At 34.9% G+C, this 24526-nt stretch overlaps 2 protein-coding genes and 1 long non-coding RNA gene across 5 annotated transcripts; 2 read left to right on the top strand and 1 right to left on the bottom strand.

Annotated features, from left to right (window-relative positions):
- Positions 1-1920: 1920 nt before the first annotated feature.
- On the top strand, positions 1921-7265 carry LOC132046634 (uncharacterized). Of its 3 annotated transcripts, none has more exons than XM_059437324.1 (4): positions 1921-1938; positions 3169-3295; positions 5035-5150; positions 6770-7265. In XM_059437324.1, exons 2-4 carry the CDS (start codon positions 3176-3178, stop codon positions 7113-7115), a joined length of 582 nt encoding a protein of 193 aa, XP_059293307.1. In that variant the 5' UTR covers positions 1921-1938; positions 3169-3175; the 3' UTR covers positions 7116-7265. The 3 variants fall into 3 exon arrangements, with proteins under 3 accessions (XP_059293307.1, XP_059293306.1, XP_059293308.1); XM_059437323.1 differs by having other exon boundaries at positions 3166-3295; XM_059437325.1 differs by lacking the exon at positions 1921-1938 and adding an exon at positions 2657-2904 and having other exon boundaries at positions 3166-3295.
- Positions 7266-10357: 3092 nt separating this feature from the next.
- Positions 10358-20202, top strand: LOC132046632 (uncharacterized). Its single transcript, XM_059437322.1, is given in 4 exon segments — positions 10358-10508; positions 12152-13528; positions 18742-19748; positions 19750-20202. Coding segments are annotated over 3 exon segments (2748 nt in total). The 5' UTR covers positions 10358-10508; the 3' UTR covers positions 20114-20202.
- On the bottom strand, positions 10669-18568 carry LOC132046633 (uncharacterized). The gene is made up of 2 exons (XR_009412755.1): positions 18251-18568; positions 10669-10726 (listed from the first exon to the last, which is right to left on the bottom strand). It is a non-coding gene; the product is annotated as an uncharacterized LOC132046633 (long non-coding RNA).
- Positions 20203-24526: the final 4324 nt, after the last annotated feature.

Raw genomic sequence — 24526 nt, 5'->3', positions numbered from 1 at the left:
TCATGATACCATTATGATATATAAATATACTGCGATGATATCATAGAGGAAGGGGTTTGGGCGAGGAGGGAATGTCGGGTAACTAGTTTGGACCGGGCGGAGCAGAAGCGAAAATAGTTTGGGAAGGGGCATGAACGGGCAATTAGTGATGTTTTCCCAGAATTAAAGACCAAACCATTTGAAGGGAATCCGCGCAACTTTTTGCCATTTGAGACCTCAGTAGAGGCCCAACTTTATCCCAATTTCTCTCCATTTTTTTGCACGGATTGCCCTTCGTTTGGGGTGGTCTTTAAATTTTGCCACTCAAATTTGTGGTCTTTAAATTTTGCCCTTCATATTTGTGGTCTTTAAATTTTGCCCTTTGCTTGGAAAGATGAGCGAATACATGAAATTGGGTTCGAACCCCCGCTCAAGCATAAAATAAAAAAATAATTTCGCAAGGCGGGACTAGGGGAGTGTATGCGGATCCGATACAATCTTTAAGAAAAAGTTAAAGTTATGCCGGATCCGGCATAACTAAAAGTCTGCCCCTCAAGGCAAAGTCTGCCCCCTCCGGCAGACTTTTAGTTAAACATAACTAAAAGTCTGCTGGAGGGGGCATATAAAATTTAAACTTTGCCTTATAAGGCAAACTTTTTTTTTGGTTGAAAGTCTATTTTATTCCATCCAAAAAACTTGTCTGACACAAAGTTAAGTGACCTTCAATCGCATGGTAAAATTCCTACTCACTAACTTGTATAAGTCAAACTAGGAGCAACTATTACATTAAAAAAACAACGCCGCTTTAATCAACTACACTTAGCTAGGGATAGCAATTCATAGCGAAGAGCTCTCTGCCATTTGAAATTGTTCTGCCTTGGATGTGAATATGTTGTGCAATCTCTCTCTGCCAGAGTCTATCGGAAGAAACCGAGTATTTTGAAATGCGAGTAGGTTCCTTTCTCTCTCGAAACCAATGCCACTAGCATACCAAAAATGCAGCAAGTAATGGAGCGAGTGGCTTTGATTTGTGTCTAGCAATGTGTGAGATCCGTGTGATTTCATCTTGCCGACCCCTTTATTCTTCTAGTGTACTACCCATACCAACAATCGTACCACAATCCTTTTGTGATGGAGCATTCAAAATAAAGATGGGAAAATATTTCTTGGGTCCGCAGAAGATGGGAAAATATTTACGAAGTCTATCAACGATTTAATCTACCTTGTATTGCAGACCAAAGTGTGAATTTGTATGGGATGGACATTTGGTTGTAACATAATACTTTTCCATGTAACTTTGGTATATATGCTTGAAAAAATACATATATATGCTTCAAGGCAAAGTTTGCCCATAAGGCATAAGTATGCCCCCGTCGGCATAAGTTTGGTAAATCCTTAACAAGTTTATGCGGATGGGCATACTTTTAATGGGCAAACTTTTATGCGGGATCCGGCATAAACTTATGAAGGAATTATCAAAGTTATGCGGGAACCGGCATACTTATGTCAAGTCCGCCCATAAGGCATAAGTATCTTAGGTCCGCATAACTTTAATTCCTTCACAACCGTATGCTTGATGGGGCATAGCGAAATTTAAACTTTGCCTTGCGAATTTTTTTTAAAATTTTGACATGTGGGGGTTCGAACACTAAACCTATGGGATTTAGCGAAGGGCAAAATTTAAAGATTTCAAATATGAAGGGCAAAATTTAAAGACCACCCCAAAAGAAGGGCAATTCTGCGAATTGCCCATTTCTCTCCAAAAGCCCAAAACCCGCCTAACTATCCGAACCGCTTAATGTATAAAGACCTCCTAAAAGTTTTGAAGTGCGATAAAATCCCCCTCGCTCACTATTAGCAATAGGTTCTTCATTCAGATTGATTTCTCTACGAATTTTGGGATTTTAGGCTACTACCGGAGTACTAAAAGACTCGACTACGATTCGCCCTCAGGAGAAGGTCAGTTTCGTCTTTCTTTATTTCATTCCCAATATGAATATGACTATGTCATTTAATTCTCTCTTTTGCATTTGTTATAATCTGTATTTCGCTGTTTTCAGTATTTAAAAGGTTAAAAAAGAATCAGGTAGTTCGAAGGCGTGACTAATTTGGCTGTTCGTTCTAAACTCTGTTTCGTCCATCTTAGAGGGCTGTCCTACCATTATTTTTATCAAGGATTAGTAAGAAACAACTTGAGTGTGAACTACTGAGTTATTAGAACCTGATGTATTCTGTGATTACTTGTTTTTATTGTCTTGTCTGTTTGAAGTGGATGTCTAAGAAGCTACTCCTCTCTTCTATAAAATTCAAAGGTGTGTTGTACCAGGATAATAAGGTGAACTTGACTTAAGGGATCTGTTTGGTTTTGTTTTTACATTCATAAAAGTCCTAATTTGGGTGTAGAAATAAACATCTGTCCAAAAGTGATGCAATAATGGATGGTTTCTGCTTGCTCTTTTGGACTCCTCATTGCTGAAAATCCACTTTAGCTTGATTAGGAGCTTATTTAAGAATCCAAAACCTGTCAAGGACATATTCCTGTTAAGGTCATTTGTGTTCTTCATTTCATCTAGTAAAAGATAGGTGTTAGTTGAGTTTTTATGTTTGGCGGTGTTAGTTGAGTTTTTATGTTTGGCTTTAAGAAAGTTTAAACATTGGTGTTGTTGGGCGCTACTATTGCAAAAATTAAAAAGCTTCTGATGATCATAATTTCTATAAAATTCTGGTTAAGGTTAATTATTCAACTTCAAATATCCTATTTCAAATTGAACTAGATAATCCTTCTAAATTGCTGAGTAAATTAAAACATTTATGTATTTATATTTAATAACTCTGGTCCCAACGGCAAGCTGCCTGCCTATAAGCGTGAAAGCAGGAGGACTGACTGCGACGGACAGGGGAGTAGAAGCCGGGCTCAACTGCTAGGTGAGGTAACAGAAAAATACAAGACATCTGAGGGGGAAACTTCTCATCTTTCTCCAAGGATTTAGTGAACAAACAGCTGATTAATAATCCTGATGTTGCAATAAAGAAGGCACAAAGACAAATTCTTCTCCGATCTCTCTGTTTATCAATCTAATCTCAGTCACATGCTATTTCTTCGTACAAAGTTTTTTTCTTATTTAGTTTAATTTTTTTCTGTTAGTGTCATTGTGTGTACTTAGCTGATTCTGGATAACTGAACAGGAGATTAACGATGGAATCATCAACATCTTCTTCGTCTGTCATAACGCCAGAAGATGTAATGGGGACATTGATGAACGATGGAACAATTGATTCCATGAGGTTGAAAATCATTACTCAGCTCAAAGCTAATGTATGTTTTGCTTTCTCCTCCCCCCCCCCCCCCCCCCCAAAAAAAAAAACCACCCAAACCCCCCAAAATTACTTTTTATTCAAACATGGGTTTTGCTACGAATGCTTATCTAAGATTTTAAGTCAATGAGCGCTGAGTACTATGGGTCCCGTAACTCTTTTGTAATATGATTGCAGAATTAGTAAAATATGTATATCGAAAAAGGTTTTTCTCTCTATGTGGGGGTATACGCATTGCCTGAACATTCATCAGCCCCTTGTTGTCATTACACTGACTAGTTTTTGCGCACGTGCATCCCGTGTCAATGGGTACAAACTATCCCAGTTCAATAAGTACAAATTTTTAGAATGACACAAATATTTGTAAAATATGCACGCAGTAAGATATTGTTTGAACCTGCAAAGAGCGAAATACTATATTTAGTTAGCTATGTAAGGCGTGTAATGAGATATATTTCGATGCTATTAGGTACAAGAATATGAGATCTAGTTCGATGTTATTAGATACAAATTAAAGATTTGTGATATAGTATATGAAAAGAAAGCTCATCTAACACATATGTGGAATGAACAAATCTTTGTGTTCCCAATTTATGCAGACGTACGTGTATCAAATCAGGCCATATCGAACTATAGTTCATGTTTCATAACATAATGCCTCTCACATTTCATTAGATACTACCTTGTACGCTCCATTAGAGCAAGCAATGGCGCGGAAGAAGATTAAAGAAGGAGAAATACTTTTACTAAAAACGGAAAAAGAGACAGAGAGAACGTCAAAGTGTGATTTATCTAGAAAATAAAACAAAGAAAAAGCGCGCGCACATATATATATATATATATATATATATAGAAAATACCAAAAGAGATGATAAAATCTTACTTACGAGAGAAAAAGATTGGAATATGCTCCTTATATAACAACATGTGAAATGAAAATGAGAGCTGTTTCGTTGTTTAGGAATGAAACGGTTACGGGAATGTCCTAATTAAAGAATAATTATCACAAGACAATTAAATGGGGATAAAATGTAATTACTGATTCATGCATTGGAGGATCACCTCATCTTCGCAACTTGTATAACGTATGTTCATAATTAATTAACAGATTAACAGAGAGTAAGTCTTAAGTCTAGGCTTGTTTGTTCAACATCTCTTCCAAATTAAAGACATAATTATTAGATAGGGGAAGGGGAAAAGAGTTCAAATATTTGAAATTGTATTTAAACATACTAGTAAACTAAAGGAAAAAAGGCAAAAATAAAAACAAAAGGAGAAAGCATAGAACGCAAAACAGCATACCATCCTTGTTGAGAATGTAACTGTTTTTTTTTTTTAAGTTTAACTATCTGTATTTATTTATTTATTTGTTGAATTTAACACATTAAAAGTCTTTGTTGTTTTTTCTATTTATTTTCCCTTTAATTGGCAGTAATAAAACATTCACTAATTTTATATTCACGTTGCCTGATATAAATGGATTTACATTATTATCAAACTTTAAGTTGATCCTAATTAATACGTGTATAACTTTTTGTGTTCAAAGGGGTAACTACTATTTTGTCTTTTTATTACTCACATGTATAGTAATTGCTGTAGGAATAAATTTGTGTTTAAAGGGTAAAAAATGTCTATTAACATTTGAAGGGTATTATCGTAATCCAACTTTTAACTATGGGGCTTCCCATTTTTAGTATAATATGAAATATGATAATCCATTTTTTTTTTTTGGTCATGTAGGAAGAACTCAAAAATACCACCATAAAGATGGTTGAGCAAAGCAGGGTTCTGAACACCCCTGGTGCGGAAAAGCAGACCAAAAGGGAGCTCTTTGACGCATTGCGGCAAGAACTTGAGTATGTTTGTTATTTGTTCTGGTTTGGCTTCTGCATTATCTCAAGAAGTTCACTTTGACTGCATGAAATAAAATTGGAAGAATCATTTTTTGAAACTTGAACTTGGTAAATCTTGAATATATTATGATTCATCACGGTAAATCCTAAATATATTTGTTATACCATAAAAAAAAATTCCTGAATATACTTGTCACTTAGCGAGTTATCTCCCCCAGCAAGCCTGAAGGCCCATTCAACCCGTAAAATGCAGAGTCTTTCCTATTTCTAGTGCTATCTGGTACACCTGTATCAGCTAAGGATTCGATTTCCCAACACAAGAAATATAATATTGAAGCCAAAATATTGACTAACATTATAACGTTGTAATTCCACAAAGGACATCTTCCAAAACCTTACGTCAAAACAGTTGAACTGACTAAAACCAAGACTAGAACTTTAGAGTACATGAGAATAACTCTAGAATCAATCTTTACAAAATACAAATAAGCAAAATAATCAAAGCGCACGATGCAATGTGGAGCTTACCTAAGGAAAAAAGGTGAAAGAGGGTTGAGTCACCTCTCTCTTAATTGAAATACATTATGGGAATTTTTTAATCTTATTATACTTGTAAATGTGGCCCATATATTAATTTTAGTACTTTATTTTGCTTACACTATTTTGGTTGAGATTGTTGGAGTCCCACATCGGTGGGATAAGTGGTCCGTGGTCTCTTTATATGGTCTTGGGCAATCCTCCCCTTATGAGCTAGCTTTTGGGATTGAGTTAGGTCCAAGGTCTATTTTTTACGGAGATAATCCTCAAGTGCGGAGTATTAAAATATTATCGACCCAAATAGAGCATTTATGATATTGAGGATTCATTCAGCCGACCTCAACTAGCTTGAGATTGAGTCAAGTTGTTGTTATTATAAACTATTTTGGTTGAAGGTCAGACATATCTCTGACAGTACATGTAATTGGGTTTATGGTGCATTAATATATAGGAAGAGGCATTTCAAGGAGAAGGAAGTCCCTTGACCTTGTGTTACATCTCAACAAGCGTTTGATTGGTATGGAAGTTTTTAAACAAAGGTATTTAGGATCTTGATATTAGACGCTTGTTGTTGGAGATGCCGATGCTTTATAATTAGAACTTGAAAATTCTGTGATCTTAATCAACGTTGTTCATTTATAGAGTATTTGGTAGAAAACTGAATCTTGTCCAATATCCAAGTTTGTCAGATTTAATCTGCTCCTATATTTTTACCAGGACTTGGAGATTCTCATTGCTCATGCACACCCTGCTTAGGATGCGCTGATGCTGAAAACTCCACGTGCTTGCCACTGTTCTTAATTTATTCTAGAATTATTCCCACAAAATCTCGCCTACATCATCGCATTTGAGAATTGACAAATTTTCAGCTGCAGGAAATCAGTGTGTCAATGCCTTTTCCCATTTTAAACACCTCAGACCTTGCTGACTGAACAATTAGATAGATGATCACTGTTCTCATTTGGTTTGAGTCAATGCTAAGACTAGGAGGCCAAGAATAAGTGCCCGCCTTATGAAATCGTCTTTGGTTTTTTTGGTTGCCATTATTTGGTTTTTAACCTCTTCTTGCCCAATTTTTCCTGTAGGTCTTCAGTGCTTGAGAAAGCCTCTAAATCAGTTTGGGATCTTATTTTGGATAACAATGGGATAGGGAAGGAAATAAGTGAAACTGTTGAACAAGTATTCTGTCGGTTGAGTGGAAGAGAAGCACCATTATTTGTGTCGGATTTTGGACCTCAACCAGAGAAAGGGAAAGAGAAAAAGAGCGAAAGCGGGGAAACTGGGAAAGATAATTCTGAATCTTCTGCAGCAAAGAAGAGAAAGATGAACACAGAAGAGGAGTTTGATGAAGCTGTCTGCAAATCTAGTGACAAATCAACCTCATCAGACGATTCTAGTAAAATGCCTCCACCAAGTGTGAGAAGTTCCTGAATCAACTCCATTGTGTTTTATCCAGCTTTTAGTGAGTTCTCCCTGCCCTCTTTTTTGTTCGCAGATACCAGGAGAATCGTTTTCACCTATACTGGCTCAACATATTTAACTTTTAACGGGTTTGTTCAATTCTAAAAAAGTTATAACTCATCTCTAGGTGTTAGCTTCTTTGAAATCTAGGTAGCTGTATCAGTTAATTTTGACTAGAACTATTAAACATATCTGAGCAATATATAATTTTGCAATTTATAATGTGTGTGTATTCACACTAAATTCACATCGATTTCTAGAAAATAAGTACGTTATACACAAAATCTTACACCAAAAATCAAAATATAGAAAAGTTTGTGCAAGAATTCTTAACAACTAATTAAGGACAGAAAGATAGAAAGAAAATTTACCATTTCACTTGATGTCTTTTCAGATTATGTAAGATAGTGGGGCTAAATTACATTAGCACAGATATGTGATTGCCACCCATGTTGTACAGGTGTATTGCAAATTACAAGTGGTGAGACAGCCGACCAAGTTGGTGATTGGCATATGCATAACCTAATTGTGCTATACCTAGAAAAAGTACATGTACAAGAATTCTTAACGACTAATTAAGGATATATAGAAAATTTTCCATTTCAATTGTGTCTTTTCAGTTTTTATAAGATAGTGTGGCTAAATAACATTAGCACAAATATGTTACTTTGAGGGGGGAAAAAAAACTTTGCCACCCATGTTGTACAGGTGCATTACAAGTGGTGGAACCGACCAAGTTGGTGATTGGTGTAGGCATAAACTAATTATAGTCATCAATTTCCTAAACAAGCAACCTGGACCACTAAATCTAGTTGGCACTTTCATTAGATTGAGTCTAATTAGAAGTCTGCAAAAACCACAAGGGAAGATAAGCTTTTTGACCATATAATATATTGCAAGTGGCTTTAAAGAGAAAGGGCATGCAACCAAGAAATTGCCAATTAGGCAGAATTATTGGGTACAAACCCCTATCATACGGCCACCTCCTTTATTTATATTCAAACTAATAGGTGCATTATAGTATAGTACTTGTACATAAATCTATATTCCCTAATTATGACTAATTAGTACACATTTCTATATCATTAACATTTAGTTATATCAAATTAGTATGATATAGTAAACTATTTAACTATGATAGTTTAGTATAATTTAACATAAATATCAATCACGACTAAATATTTACAGAACTATTACTATTCTGAGCAAGAAGTTGAGGTTGCTTAATCATGTATGAGCATGATTATATGAGCAAAAACTTAGTATATTGGATTGAAGCATGATTATATTATTATGTTAATATGAAAAAGAAGGAAAAAAAAGGCAGAACTAGTCGGGCCTTTGGTAGGCCCTGCTCGTCAAAAACTTGTTGCCGCATCCAGGGGATCACGGATTGAAAAATTATCTAAATATATAAAAATGGGGAAATGATTAATAAAGTATGTTGTTAGTCGTTAATAAAGAACTAATCCCTTTTGGTCACCTATGCAGCATCATGTGTTTGTTTATTTTTTCGAAAAAATTCGAAATGGGTTGGAAATATATAAAAAATACTATCATTTAAAATATTACCACTCACGTTTTCAAAGTTAAAGCCAAATGTTTCATCACTTGCTTCTTTCCCCGTGGATTTGACGCCCAAATTATTATTTTCCTCATTTCTTAACATAACTGTAAAAGAAAAAAAAAACATAAAAAAGGAGACGATACAATAGGCAATGCTGGCCCCTGAAAATTAAATGTGATTTCTCGATCATGCTATTTCCTTGAAGACTCACAAATCATGAGTTGAGATGGCTGTCTTTTCTTAATAGCAAAATGGTGAATTGTTGAAAGAAAAAAGGTGAAAATTATTTTCTTCTCTAACTTTGTTTAAAACATCAAATTCCCTCTGAAGCATTTGTAGTAATTGACATTATTTCCCTTCTATCCTCTGATTAAATTCTTCAAATGACTATTTTACTTTTTCAATTATTAATATTATAATACTTTTTTCTCTTTTAATCTATGTTTAACTTGCAAATGTGCATTCATCACTTGGTGGCTGGGTTGCCCCACATACCAAAACCCAAAACCGTTTAATTATTTGACCAGCCCAAATTATATATGTGTAATTATATTTTAATATATTGTTAACATTTAAAAAAACTGAATAGAAAGATTAAAAAAACTTTAATTTAAATTGAAAGATAAAATTTGAATTGAGAGTAAAAAGAATTTAGATTTGAAAAAGTGGATACAATAGGTTTGATTCAATGTTGGCCCCTGAAAATTAACCTAAATGTGATTTCTCTATCATGCTTTTTGCTTAAATAAGACAATTTTCACAAATCATGAGTTGAGATATATAATATGTCTTTCTTAATAGCAAAATGGTGAATTGTTGAAAGAAAAAAGGTGAAAATTATTTTCTTCTCTAATATATTTAAAACATCATAATTCCCTCTCAAGCATTTGTAGTAATTGACATTATTTCCCTTCATTTTTATGTATATATAATTCAAGTGTATATATAATTCCTTGTATAATCCTCTGATTAAATTCTTCAAATGAAAATATGGTGAAAATATGGTTTGATTCTTTTGATGCTTTTTAACCATGTGTGATATTTAATTGACGCATATTTGGTTAAATGAGATTAGATGATATAAATTGTTAAATATAAAGTGTCTATTATTGAAAAATATATACTGTGATACTTTTTTAGAGGAGGGGCTTTAGTGACATATTATTTTAGGCATGTGTCAACTAGGAGATAATGAGCTTTTTGAGAAAAATAGTAATACTTTTCCACTTGATCTTTTGAGCTAACCATGTGATATTTAATTGGACATAAAATATAAATTTGAAATTTTTATAGAAAATTTATTATTTAAAAAAAAAAAGGGGGAGGGCTTTGAATAATCATCTTTGAAAAATAGGAATTAATCTAAATTAAAAGTAATTTTTATTTTTTTAATTTTTGAATAAAAAAAATGTATAAGAGAGGTCATTTTTTTTTTTAACCGTTAAAAAAAATGTACACCCCAAATAATTAAATAAATAAAAAAATGTTCACCTCTTTCCTCATTGGATTTTAATATTCTTGTTGTTGGAATGATAAATTGATGATAATAATTGTAGGAAGTTGCAACCTAAACGGCACCTAACTATGACAAAAAGAGGTTACCTTAGTGTGAAGGTTCAAATAATTGCTATAACTATGACACGTGTCATCCTATCATAGGTTACTTCATTAGGCAATTTTGTCTAAAGTCGGTCATAACACCTTTAAAAGGTGGCCTCTTTGCATCCATAGCCTTCATCCATTGATTTCAAATCTAATCAATTATTCTCTACTAATCTTCAAAAACCTCTCTCCAGGTATTATACTTTCTTCTTTGTTTAATTTTCTTTACATTTTGATAACTCCTTTATTGGGTATGTGTTTAGGATCAGAAAGCCCTTTAAATTCTGTTTTAAAAACTCAAATCTTGATTTTGTTTCAATGTTTTTGTTGTATGATATCTGCTTGTTGGGTTAATTTTATTTTATTTTCTTGCTATATGTTTTGTTGGGTATGTGTTTATGATCAGAAAAACCTTTTAATTCAGTTTAAAAATTCAATCTTGATTTGGTTTTTTTAGCTTTATGTCTGCACCCCAAGTTAAAGTTTCTGTTTTTGGGCTATCTGTTTTGTTGGATCTGTGTTTAGGATCAGAAAGGCCTTTAAATTCTGTTTTAAAAAATCAAATCTTGATTTTGTTTCAATGTTTTGTACATGCAACAAGTTGAATTGAATTTTCTGTATCTTGTGCTAATCTTTTTTGTTGGATCTGTAGTTCAAGATTAGTTTATGATCTGAAAAACATTAATTCTATCTTAAAAACTTGATCTTGATTTGGTTTCAATGTTTTGGATATGGACCAAGTTGAATTTTCTGTATTTTGTGCTATCTGTTTTATTCAGAAAGGCCTTTTAAATCTACTTTGAAAATTCAATCTTGATTTTGTTTCATATGTATATGCACCGAGTTAAAAAGTCAATCTTGATTCTGTTTCAATGTGTTGTATATGCACCAAGTTGATTTTTTTGTGCTTATTTTGTGAGAAACCTTCTAATTCCATTTTAAAAACTCAATCTTGATTTTGGTTTATAGCTTTGCATATGGATTTGTGTGTTTATTTTGGTTGTGTGGATGTTTCTTCGTTTAATTTTCTGTAGTTTGTGCTATTTGGTTTATTGGGTATGTGGTTAGGATCAGAAAGGCTTTTTAATTCTGTTTTAAAGATTCAATCTTGATTGTATGGGTTGTGTGCTGTCTGTTTTTTGGGTCTGTGTTTAGGATCAGAAAAACCTTTTAAATCTGTTTTAGAAACTGAATACAGGTTTTGTTTCAATTGTTTTGTATATGCATCAAATTGGATTTGTGTGCTTCCTTTGGTTGTATTTTGTGCTATCTGTTTTGTGGGCCTGTATTTAGATATCAGGAAGGCCTTTTAAATCTGTTTTTGAAAGCTGGTTCTTGATTTAGTTTCAATGTTCTGTATTTGCACCAAATTGGATTTGTATTTTAACTTTGGTTGTATTTTATGCTATTTTGGTCTGTGTTTAGAGATCAGGGAAGCTCTTTAATTCGGTTTAAAAACTCAAATCTTGATTTTGTTTTAATTGTATATGCACCAAATTTGATTTGTGTGCTTATTTTGGTTGTATTTTGTGCTCTCTGGTTTGTTGGGTCTGTGTTTCGAATCAGAAAGACCTTTTGATACTTGTTTAGATAAAATCAATCTAGACTTTGCTTCAATGTTCTGTATATGCACCAAGTGAATTTGTGCGCTTATTTTGATTGTATGGTAGCTGATTCTGGTTGTCTGATAGCTGCTTCTTCTGTATTTTGTGATATCTGATTAGTGTTTAGGATTTTAATTCTCTTTTAAAAACAATCTTGATTTTTGTTATGTAGCTTTGTCTATCCACCAATCTGAATCTGTGTGCTTATTTTTGTTGAATTCTGTTTTGTACAGATGCAGATCTTTGTCAAAACTCTCACCGGCAAGACCATCACCCTCGAGGTGGAAAGCTCTGACACTATTGATAACGTTAAAGCTAAGATCCAGGACAAGGAAGGAATCCCACCAGACCAGCAAAGGCTGATCTTTGCCGGAAAGCAGCTTGAGGACGGCAGAACCCTAGCTGACTACAACATCCAGAAGGAATCGACCCTTCACTTGGTCCTTCGTCTCCGTGGTGGGATGCAAATCTTCGTGAAGACCTTGACGGGCAAGACTATTACCCTTGAGGTCGAAAGCTCCGACACCATTGACAACGTTAAGGCCAAGATCCAGGACAAGGAGGGCATTCCCCCAGACCAGCAAAGATTAATCTTTGCCGGCAAGCAGTTGGAAGACGGTCGTACCCTTGCCGATTACAATATTCAGAAGGAATCAACCCTTCACTTGGTCCTCCGTCTCCGTGGTGGTATGCAGATCTTTGTGAAGACTTTGACTGGCAAGACAATCACCCTTGAGGTTGAAAGTTCCGATACCATTGACAACGTCAAGGCCAAGATCCAGGACAAGGAAGGAATCCCACCAGACCAGCAAAGGTTGATTTTTGCTGGTAAACAGTTGGAAGATGGCCGGACCCTTGCCGATTACAACATTCAGAAGGAATCCACTCTCCATTTGGTGCTCCGTCTTCGTGGTGGGATGCAGATCTTTGTTAAAACCCTCACTGGAAAGACCATTACCCTTGAGGTTGAAAGCTCCGACACCATTGACAACGTTAAGGCCAAGATTCAAGACAAGGAGGGTATCCCACCAGACCAGCAAAGGTTGATTTTTGCTGGTAAGCAATTGGAGGATGGAAGGACTCTGGCTGATTACAACATCCAGAAGGAGTCAACCCTTCACTTGGTCCTTCGTCTTCGTGGTGGTATGCAGATTTTTGTGAAGACATTGACTGGAAAAACCATCACTTTGGAGGTGGAAAGCTCTGACACAATTGACAACGTGAAGGCCAAGATTCAAGACAAGGAAGGGATCCCACCAGACCAGCAAAGGTTGATTTTTGCTGGTAAGCAGTTGGAAGACGGAAGGACACTGGCTGATTACAATATTCAGAAGGAATCGACCCTTCATCTTGTGTTGAGGCTCAGAGGAGGAATGCAGATTTTCGTGAAGACTCTTACCGGCAAGACCATCACTTTGGAGGTGGAAAGCTCCGACACCATCGACAACGTTAAGGCCAAGATTCAGGACAAGGAGGGCATTCCCCCAGACCAGCAGAGGTTGATCTTTGCAGGGAAGCAGCTGGAAGATGGAAGGACGCTGGCGGATTACAACATCCAAAAGGAGTCAACTTTGCACCTTGTCCTCCGTCTCCGTGGTGGTCTCTAAAGTGTGTGTTTTTCTGTTGGTGGTCGTAGCTGTGTCTTGAGTCTGTTCTAGTTGTTGCTTGTTTCGTTCATGAACTAGTCTGTTTACTTGTTTTGTTGTGATGTGACCCAAGAGAGTCGAGAAGAGACTCGTAAACTCTCATCTTTCTGTTTGTGAATAATAATTTCAGAGTTGAGGTATAAAATGTTTAGCCTTCAACTTCTATGTTTGCTAAATCTATGAGAAGACTATGATCTCAAAGTTTGGCCTTTTAACCTCTTGTGTTGATGATCTTTAATGTTGTGGCATACTTCTGTTTTCGTACTTTGTTGAAGTTCAGTTCATATTGAGGACATGCTATATATTGTAGAACAGATTAAACGTTTTTGGAATTTGATTACACTACTTGGATTCCTTGCTGCTCTAACCTGATATTGGTCCTTGTTATCTGCTGAATTTTCCTCCATGGCTGCTCATTTCAGTTTTAGCTTTGATGTTAACTTACAACCAGTGGCAAAATCTTCCGTAATTCATCACAACATATGAGATGGGGAAGCCTTGAGCTACACATACTTCCTTCTTGTGATGTGTTCAAGAGATCTGAGAAGACTCCTCTTATGTTTTTGTTTGTGAATAATAATGTGGAGTTGTGTCTGAGAATGTTGGTCTTAAATTCTCTCAACTTGGAGTCAGTGAGACTGAGAATTATTGTCTCTCGATCAGGATTTTAAGCACTTAGATATCTTGTGTCGTTCTACACAATTGATATCTGCAATGGCGCAGTTGTTGATCGTCAATGTCATGATCTATTGGACTGAATTTGTTCTCACTAATGATGTCTACCTAAGAATGAGAATATGAAAATTGGTTTGGCAGGCTTTCTTTGTCATTTGCCTAATGTTAGTCTTTGTGACTGCATGTTTCATGAAGTCCCTGGAGTAACTTATTAATGTTTTCGTTTATGTTGCAAGTTAAGATCATTCAATACAACTATAAAGCCAGCCACTCTATATTGAGAATGAGACCATTGTGTTGCTATAGTTGTTGTCTGCTCTCTGTATTTTTAGCTCTATTGGCCGAATAGGTATCTGGTTAATTGATTATGACTTCATAAATGTTTGACATACTAGGATTTCAAGATTTTGGGTTTGGATTCTTCTATGTACTTTGCATCTGAGCTGTGCAAGGACGCGGGGATACAACTAGCATGTACGTGTCATCCGGGTTTTCATTTAATGAAGTAAGAAATAGTTGGTTGATTAGTGAGGTCTTGAAAACGAGAAGTAAGAGATGGTTGGTTGAATTGTGAGGTCTTAAAAACGTCATAGAATTAGAAAATTCATTTCATGATCAGTCATTCAATTTTGCTTTCAGCTAGTAAGCAATGCAAATCTATCCTTTTTAGATTAAGAAGTTGTTTGGACATGACTTGAAATCATGATATGAAATCAGTGATTTGAAATCATGATGATTTAAGGTTGAAGTTTTACTTTTATTTGGACATGTAATTTGAGTTTCTCAAGTTGTATTTTTCTTAAAGACATAAAAACACCACAAGTTGTGAAAATTATAAGAAAAAAAAAATCAATTTTCATACAATCTCACCAAATAAGCAAATGATAGTTCATACCAAAATTAATACGTTATTAGAAGACCTTTCAAAAAAATATAACATTAATCCATTGAATTTTAGTTCAATAAAGAGAAAAATTGACACATGAGTTATAGTGTAACTTACTTTTTAAAAGATAATCCTCCCACTTGATATGAACAATTTCTTCATGCAGAAAGTTGATTTTTTTTTAAATATTTGATATAAATGATTAGTAAATATGGTTGTTAAATATATCTACCAACTTATAGATCTTTTTTGATAAAATATGAACTTATGGGTTGAGTTTTACATTTTAAAAAATTTAGAAATTATGATTTGAAATCCCAAATCATACCTTTTTGGAGAATTTGGGATTTGAAACCATAATATGAAGTGAAAGTTGAAATTTTGTGCAAATTACATAAATAAACGTTGATTTGAAATCATAATATGAAGTGAAAGTTGAAATTTTGTGCAAATTACATAAATAAACGTTGATTTGAAATCAAAATTATGAAATGCATGGCTAAATGTATGCTAAAGTCGGCAGATGGAGTTAGGTGTTGTTTTGTTGTGAACTTACTGATAGAAAGGATACGCTTAGTTTTCAGGTGACATACTTCTGTTTTCTTTTTTACTTTGCAAGTTTCAGTTTATTTACTTCCATCTTTTGATGAAATCTGAGCAAAGTTTTTCTTCCTGTCCTTATCTGGTTAGCTGAGGCATGTGTTTAACACTTTACCTACAATGCTACCCTTTTGTTTAGTTGCCATCATTGAATTTTGTCGGTGATAGCAGGAAGGTGAGCAGTGATAGATTCAGAATTTTTCGATTCTGAGTGTTACATTGGCCAACTTGATCAATTTTCAATTTCGGTTCGAGTTATTCGTCTTTATCAGCATATATAAACAAATCGATCACATGGAAAAATGTTATAATTATGACGACATTACGCAAAGTATAAAACATGTTATTCTAAGTTTTACTTTTATGAACTTAAGCAAATAAATAAAAGATATGATTAATAAATAAATTGAGCTTCTCAACAATAACTAATGGATTAGTTAAAAGCTGGTCAAAAGGAATTAAGGTAAAAGAGGAAAAATAACTTACCATATGTTGACATGTGTTCTCTATCTTTTGATGAAACCTGAGCAAAACTTTGCTTCCTGTCCTTTTCTGGTTAGCTAAGGCATGTGTTTAACACCTTACCTATAACACAACTCTCGTGTTTTGTTGCCATCATTGAGTTTAACACTGTTCGTGATAGCAGGAAGGTGAGGATCCCCCAATTCAAACAGGTCAGGTCGCCATGATCAGGACTTCGGCCGTAACATAATCGACAAATACAAGATGCGTTCCTATAAGTAAGGGGAGTTTGAATAGACACTATATATTTACTGCATATACTTACTTATACATGTATAATTATGTTCATAATACATGTATATATGAGTATTCAACTATTCATATAGTGAGTGATTCCGGAATTAAATAAAAAAGACCCCTTTTAATTCAGGTAAACCAGAGGCACAAGGCCTAGCATAGGACAAATCTGTTAATCCAAATGAATTGAGACAATTTTTGCACTCCCGTCACCACTTATCTTGAATTCTTTTTGTATATCAAGAGAATTCAACTGTTGTTATATATATATTCCTTATAATGAAAATATGTAAAAGGACTAAGACGTTTAGAACATCACACTGCATTTTTTTTTTTTAAATATAATTGCTTTAGAATGAAAAGATGCAACATTACTAATCAAAGATAATTAAGCTCACGACAATAATGTTATTATATCACAATGTTTATTTTGTCAGATTCTAATAAATATTTTGTGCCTTCACTATAATGCTACTTAAGAGACGGATATTTTGTTCCATATAAGACCTGTCTCTTAAAAAATACACAAGACGTAAGAGACGGATATTTTGTTTCATATAAGACTTGTCTCTTAAAAAATACACAAGACATAAGAGACGGATATTTTGTTTCATATAAGACCTGTCTGTTAAAAAATACACAAGACGTAATTTTTCATAGGAAATAAAAAGTCTACAATTATAGCTTGATTATATTGATAATATTTTTATGCGAATTGACTGAGAGCCCGTTTGGCTTAGCTTATAAGTTCTTGAAAATAAATTTTTAAGTTATTTTCGCTTTTTTTTTGAGCGTTTGAATGGTTTGAAATAAGTCGTTTTGTCTTAAAATAAGTTTCAAAAAATAAGAAATTTTGGATTGGCTTATAAGTTGCTTATGTTCGTTTTCATTTTTTTTAGTTTTTGGGTGTCAAATTTAAAATCATTTTGTCTTAAAATAAGCTCAAAAAAATAATTGATCCATTTGATTTAAATTTTATCTAAAGTATATAGTTCGCAAACAACTTATAAGTCAAAAAAAATAAGTTTTTACCCCAACTTACTTTTTTTTTTTTCTACAGCTTATGTTCGCTTAAAAAAGCCCATCCAAATAGGCTTTAAGTTGATAAATTTCAACTTATTTTTTTTACTTATAAGTTGGTTGCTATCTTTTTTAAGCTAAGCCAAACGGCCGTGATTCCCACACCTCAAACTACTTTTTTTTTGTAAACAAAAGTCTTCTCACTTGGATTTTAACACTCATTCTTCAAGTTGGAATGATAATAATATAGGAAATTGCTATCCAAACGGCACCTAATTTATATTATCCCTTAATACAAAAGTCAGTAGGATACGTGTCATCCTATCATAGGTTAATTCATTAGGCAATTTCGTCTTAAAGTCGGTCACAACACCTTTAAAAGGTGGCCTCTTTGCATGCATAGCCTTCTTCATCCATAGATTTCTAATCTAAAATCAATTATTCTCAACTAATCTTCAAAAACCTCTCTCAAGGTATTACAGATTTTCTAATATCTTATTTTCTGTATTTTGTGCATATCTGTTATATTGGATATGTGTTTAGGATATAAGATATACCTTCTGATGTTGTTTTGTGCTAATCTTTTTTTTTTTTTTTTTGGGATCTGAAAGGCCTTGTAATTCTGTTTTAAAAATTCAATCTTGATTTTGTTTTAATGTTTTGTATATGCATCAAGTTGTTTTTTTTTTTTTTTTGTATTTTGTGCTTATCTGTTCTTTTGGGTCTGTGTTTATGATCTGAAACACCTTTTAATTCTGTTTAAAGTTTCAATCTTGATTTGGTTTTATAGCTTTGTTGCTGCACCAAGTTGAATTTTCTGTTTGTGGGGCTATCTGTTTTGTTGGATCTGAAAGGTCTTTTAATTCTTTTTAAAAATTCAATCTTGATTTTGTTTCAATGTTTTGTACATGCATCAGGTTGAATTATTTTATTTTTTTATTTTTTTGTATTTTGTGCTTATCTGTGCTTTTGGGTCTTTGTTTATGGTCTGAAAAACCTTTTAATTCTGTTTAAAAACTCAACGTTGATTTGGTTTTATAGCTTTGTGTCTGCCTCGAGTTGATTTTTCTCAGATCCTTTAATTCTGTTTTAAAAACTGAATCTTGATTTTGATTCAGTGTTTTTGTATATGCACCAAATTGGATTTGTATGCTTAAAAACTCAGATCTTGATATAGCTTTGTGCCTGAACCTAGTCAAATTTGTGTGCTTATTTTGGTTGAATTTTGTATGTACAGATGCAGATCTTTGTGAAAACCCTCACCGGAAAGACCATCACCCTCGAGGTGGAAAGCTCCGACACTATTGACAATGTTAAAGCTAAGATCCAGGACAAGGAAGGCATTCCCCCAGACCAGCAAAGGCTGATCTTCGCTGGAAAGCAGCTTGAAGATGGCAGAACCCTAGCTGATTACAACATCCAGAAGGAATCCACCCTCCACTTGGTGCTTCGTCTGCGTGGTGGTATGCAAATCTTCGTTAAGACCCTCACCGGAAAGACGATTACTCTCGAGGTTGAAAGCTCTGACACGATCGATAATGTTAAGGCCAAGATTCAGGACAAAGAGGGTATCCCACCAGACCAGCAAAGGCTGATTTTTGCTGGCAAGCAATTGGAAGATGGCCGTACACTGGCTGACTACAACATCCAGAAGGAATCGACCCTTCACTTGGTTCTCCGTCTTCGTGGTGGGATGCAAATTTTTGTTAAGACATTGACTGGCAAGACAATCACTCTTGAGGTTGAAAGTTCCGACACCATTGACAACGTCAAAGCCAAGATCCAGGACAAGGAGGGCATTCCCCCAGACCAGCAGAGGCTGATCTTCGCCGGCAAGCAGTTGGAAGATGGCCGGACCCTCGCCGATTACAACATCCAAAAAGAGTCCACTCTCCATTTGGTGCTCCGTCTCCGGGGTGGGATGCAGATCTTTGTTAAAACCCTCACTGGAAAAACAATCACTCTCGAGGTTGAAAGCTCGGACACCATAGACAACGTTAAGGCCAAGATCCAAGACAAGGAAGGAATCCCACCAGACCAGCAAAGATTGATTTTTGCTGGTAAACAGTTGGAAGATGGAAGGACCCTAGCCGATTACAACATTCAAAAAGAGTCCACTCTCCATTTGGTGCTCCGTCTTCGTGGTGGGATGCAGATTTTTTTGAAGACTTTGACTGGCAAGACTATCACTTTGGAGGTGGAAAGTTCTGACACTATTGACAACGTGAAGGCTAAGATTCAGGACAGAGGGAATTCCACCAGACCAGCAGAGGTTGATCTTTGCCGGGAAGCAGCTGGAAGATGGAAGGACTCTGGCGGACTACAACATCCAAAAGGAGTCAACTTTGCACCTTGTCCTCCGTCTCCGGGGTGGGATGCAGATTTTTGTGAAGACATTGACTGGAAAGACTATCACTTTGGAGGTGGAAAGTTCTGACACTATTGACAACGTGAAGGCTAAGATTCAGGACAAAGAGGGAATTCCACCAGACCAGCAGAGGTTGATCTTTGCCGGGAAGCAGCTGGAAGATGGAAGGACTCTGGCGGACTACAACATCCAAAAGGGGTCAACTTTGCACCTTGTCCTCCGTCTCCGTGGTGGTCTTTAAAGTGTCTGTTCTTGGTGGTGGTTGTAGCTGCGTCTTGGGTTTTTGTTTAGGTGTTCGTTTGGTTCATGTATTAGTGTCTGTTACTTGTGGTCTTGTGTTTGAGAAGAGACTCGTTCTCTTATGTTTCTCTTTGTGAATAATGATGTCCGAGTTAAGGTTTAATATGTTGGCTTTGAACTTTTCTGTTTGCAGCAATCAATGAGAAGATTATGATCTCAAAGTTTGGTCTGTTAAGCTCATGTGTAGTTCTGAGCTTTAATGTGGTGGCATGCTTCTATTTTCTTTCTTTGTTCAAGTTCACTTTATTTGCATCCATCTGTGTAGAATTCTGATATGTGGGGGTGCCAAAATGGCTCAGTGTCTATAGTTGCGATTTGAGATTCTAGTTAAACGCTCAATTTTAGTACTGCCGGGGATATATTGATGATAACAGTACAAGTGGCGGGACCTCTAAGATGATCCAGAGGGCATTCTATATACTGTCGAAGCACAGATTGATACCTTATTACATATGCGAGAACAAAGCGGGTCAGTGTGTCCTTGTATTCTCTTTATAGCTTAATTTCTTTGTAGACCAACTTGTACTATGTAGTAATCCTTCCCTAAGATTGTATACTTTGCTGGTTTAACCTGATTCTGGTCCTTGTTATTTGATGAATTCTCCTCCATGGCCGGTCATTTCAGTTTTAGCCTTCAATGTTAAACTTACAACTAGTTGCAAATTCTTCCATATCTCCATGAGCATGTGAGATGGTCAAAGTTTGAGTCAACACAAACCTCCTCTTGTGATAGTGTCCAAGAGAGTCTGAGAAGACGACTCCTCTTATGTTTCTGTTTTGTGAAAAATAATAATGTGGAGTTGTGTTTAAGAATGTTGGTCTTGAATTCTCTTATCTTGCAATCAGTGAGAAGTATGTATCTCTATCTCGATCCGAAAGTATGTATATGTAGGACTTTGATCCTAAGCACTTTATCTTTTGTAGTTTTACAGCATTGATATGTGCAATTGTGCAGTAGTTGATCTTCAATGTAATGATCTATTGGACTGAATTTGTTCTCACCAATGAAGTGTCATGAGTAATCCGCAGAATGGGTCAGTTGGTTGAGCACAGAGCTTCCATAAAGGAGGTCTTAGGTTCGAAACTCTTTGCTTATAACAGCTGGGGATTTGCATTCCCGGTCGAGTTCATCGCGTGGGGCTTGCCTAATGCGGGTTATCTCTTCAGTGTGGTTTTCGGGGGGGGTACATTGCACAAGAGCGGGGTTTACCCAATTCGAACTCGAAGGGTTATAAACTTCAGTACCAAGAAATCATATCTTCTACCAAGATATTTACCGAGGAAGCAGAAGCCCTTTTGAAAGAAGCTATTCAGGAACAAATGGACCGTTTTATACTTGAGGAACAAGCATAAAGAAATATTGATTAGTTTTGTCTTAATCTTAATAAAAAAGGAATTAAGCGTCTTGGATTTAAATATTCAAACAGTCTTTCTTGCTATCGAAATCTAAAATATATATATATATGGAAATAAATTGCGTCCAAAAGGATTTGAACCCATACCAAAGATTTAGAAGACCTCTGTCCTATCTATTAGCAATGGACGCTTTTCATTTTGATTTTTTTTTTTTTCGTATTTTCACTTTTTGTTTGAAAAAAATATATAAAAAATCGGATGTGAAAGCATTTTTGGAATTGTATATTCAATGATGTACTAATACTAATAAACTAAATTTGATTTAATGAAAAGATTAAAATATTTAGAATAAATAGATATAGAGTGGGTAGCGGGTAGCGGGAATTGAACCCGCACCGTTAGGTTGGAAGGCTAAGGGTTATAGTCGACGTCGATTCATTATTTTGAACGTCTCGAATTCAAAACCGAACATGAAACTTTGGTTTCATTCGGCTCCTTTATGGAGATGAGTCAATTTATAGATCTAAGATGTGAACAAAATTAGAAAACGAAAAAAGAATTCTACCGATAACATCTATGTCAGCTTCTGGTCTGAATATAGATAAAACGAATAGCTTTGTAGATGATCCTTCTAGAAGAGGGGGATTCTAACAACCTTTCTAGTTAGAATCCCCTTCTTCTAATAGGATCCTGAGGAAAAGGATTTTGTTTCCACTGAGCTAAAACAATATGTTGATGTCTCTAGTAAACCAAAGTCATCGTTTAGTAGCTATTTTGCTTCACTTTCTTCTTTACAAATAAGAAATTGAAGATTTAGTTACGATTAGAAATCAACTTTCTATCTTCATTCATGGATCCTTTATTCATACTTATTCAATTGGACGTGTTGATCCAATTCAAAAATTATGTTTTGCAATTTCATAATCCAATTTTTCAATGTCTAAGTGACCTTGGATACAAATCACGAGAATGTGTATTTGTTCTCGAATATGTCATTGAGAGGAAAAGGATTAAATCCTTTTAAGAAATAAAGTTTTTGATCGGAATGCGAATCAAACCGAAGGACCCTATAACTATTTAGGGAATAACAAAACGAATCGCACTTTTACCACTAAATTATACCCGCTACAATTCGATTATTATATACAAATGCAACTTTTGTCAAACAGGGGAATTGTGGTATTCAAGATAGGATAAGATAGGGTCGTCAAAACCACTAAAATCATAACATAAAAATGCATTGTGGAATGCTCGAAAGCTTCTTTTTTTATTTTTTTTTATTTTTTTTTTAAGTCCAGCAAGATGGTAAACATAAAATAAAAAAGCAGAAAGAGAAATGAGACTTTTGTTGATCGAATTTTCTATTTCATATATATTTTTTTAACTTTTAGGAAAAATGGGAATTTTTTCCTATTGCTTGAATATTAACTATTCAATTAAAATGAAATATTAAAATTAGAACATAACAGGCATTTTTGTTTTCAAATTCAAATTTGTTGGAACAAAAGAGGCCCTGTTGGGTACTGACAGACCAGGCCATGAGAATAAGAGGGTCCTTTCGAACAAAATCAAGACAAAGAAAAGCATCTTCTTTATTTTTCTTGATATTCTTAGTTCTTCTGGGCCCTTCCTTTACTTTAGATAAAGATATAAAGGAAATTGATGATACAAGTTGTACATATCTATATAATATAGAAAGAAGAAAAGAGAGAGAGAAAGATTCTTTCCTTTATCTTATGTGCTATTTCATGTAGTAATTATCTTTTTCAATTGGAAGAAATGACTGAGTGGACTAAAGCGGCGGATTGCTAATCCGTTGTACGAATTAATCGTACTGAGGGTTCGAATCCCTCTCTTTCCATTGATGACTTTATTTTTCTTTCTTTTCAATTTTTGAAATCCTTTATTCTTATTCTTAGTTAAATGTGTGGAATAAACCAACCCTAAGAAAATTGGAAAATCAAGCAAGGAAAAATCTTTTTTTATTTTATTTTTTTATTTTTTTATTCTTCACATCCAGGATTACGTCCGGGATCATTAGATAGGAATCAAAAGTTGAAGAGAGAAGCAAAAAATATCACTACTGTGTAAACGAAGAGTTTGAGAGTAAGCATTCCACAGTATTTTTCAGGGAATGTGGCTGCGGGTTTCCATGTCATAAAAAAATAAGTGTCATGAATAATTTATTCATCATTTCTTTTAGGAGTTAACCCAGTGCGAACTCAAAGGGTTAGCAGCTGCGTGTTCCCTCATAAAAAAAAATAAGTGTCGTGAATAATTTATTGATCATTTCTTTTAGGCTGCAAGTTAAGATTCTTCAATTACTATAAAGCCAGCCACTCTTTATTGAAGAATGAGAGCAATATGCTGCTATGGTCGTCTATTCTTCTCTCTGCATTGTTATCTCTGTTGACCTGATGGCATCTGGTAAATTGATTATGGATTCACAGGCGTGAGACACTAGGATTTCAATGTTCCTGGTTTGGTTCCTTCTATGTATACTTGTTGAATCCGAGCTATGCAAGGACGCAGGGATCTAGCAAGGAAGCAGGAATACTTTTTCCTCGTCCCGGGGTGGGTGCATTCAATGAACTACAGGTGGTTGGTTGATTAGCGAGGTCTTAAAAACGTCACAGGACTTGTTAGTTGATTAGCGAGGCCTTTAAAACGTCACCAAAACTTTGATTTGCATTCGGTCATTCAATGAACTAAAAGTGGTTGGTTGATTAGTGAGGTCTAAAAGACATTATATAATTTACGGAAAAGGCTCAAATATGTCATTGAACTGTTGGAAATGACTCATTTGTGCTACTTGTCAATAGTTTGGCTCATTTATGCCATCACCATTACCAAAAGGGCTCATCTATGTCATCGCTGTTACCAAAATGACTCATTCATGCCATTTTTCATTAACACAGATTTTACACCAAATATGACACGCGGCCTCCAATTAGAGGCCCACGTTGTTTAATTAAATCAGCCTAATTTTAAATCCCAA

Source organism: Lycium ferocissimum, chromosome 2 (genome assembly GCF_029784015.1).
Source record: "Lycium ferocissimum isolate CSIRO_LF1 chromosome 2, AGI_CSIRO_Lferr_CH_V1, whole genome shotgun sequence".
In the NCBI taxonomy this organism is placed as follows: Eukaryota; Viridiplantae; Streptophyta; class Magnoliopsida; order Solanales; family Solanaceae; genus Lycium; species Lycium ferocissimum.
The sequence above is the reverse complement of the archived record's forward strand: the minus strand, read 5'-3'. Positions and strand labels throughout refer to the sequence as shown.

Excerpts from the sequence above, each read along its gene's own strand:
- LOC132046634 (XM_059437324.1), top strand. The coding sequence starts at position 3,176 with ATGGAATCATCAACATCTTCTTCGTCTGTCATAACGCCAGAAGATGTA. Across the intron at positions 3,296-5,034 it reads TTACTCAGCTCAAAGCTAAT|GAAGAACTCAAAAATACCAC; the intron begins GTATGTTTTGCT and ends TTGGTCATGTAG. Across the intron at positions 5,151-6,769 it reads GCATTGCGGCAAGAACTTGA|GTCTTCAGTGCTTGAGAAAG; the intron begins GTATGTTTGTTA and ends TTTTTCCTGTAG.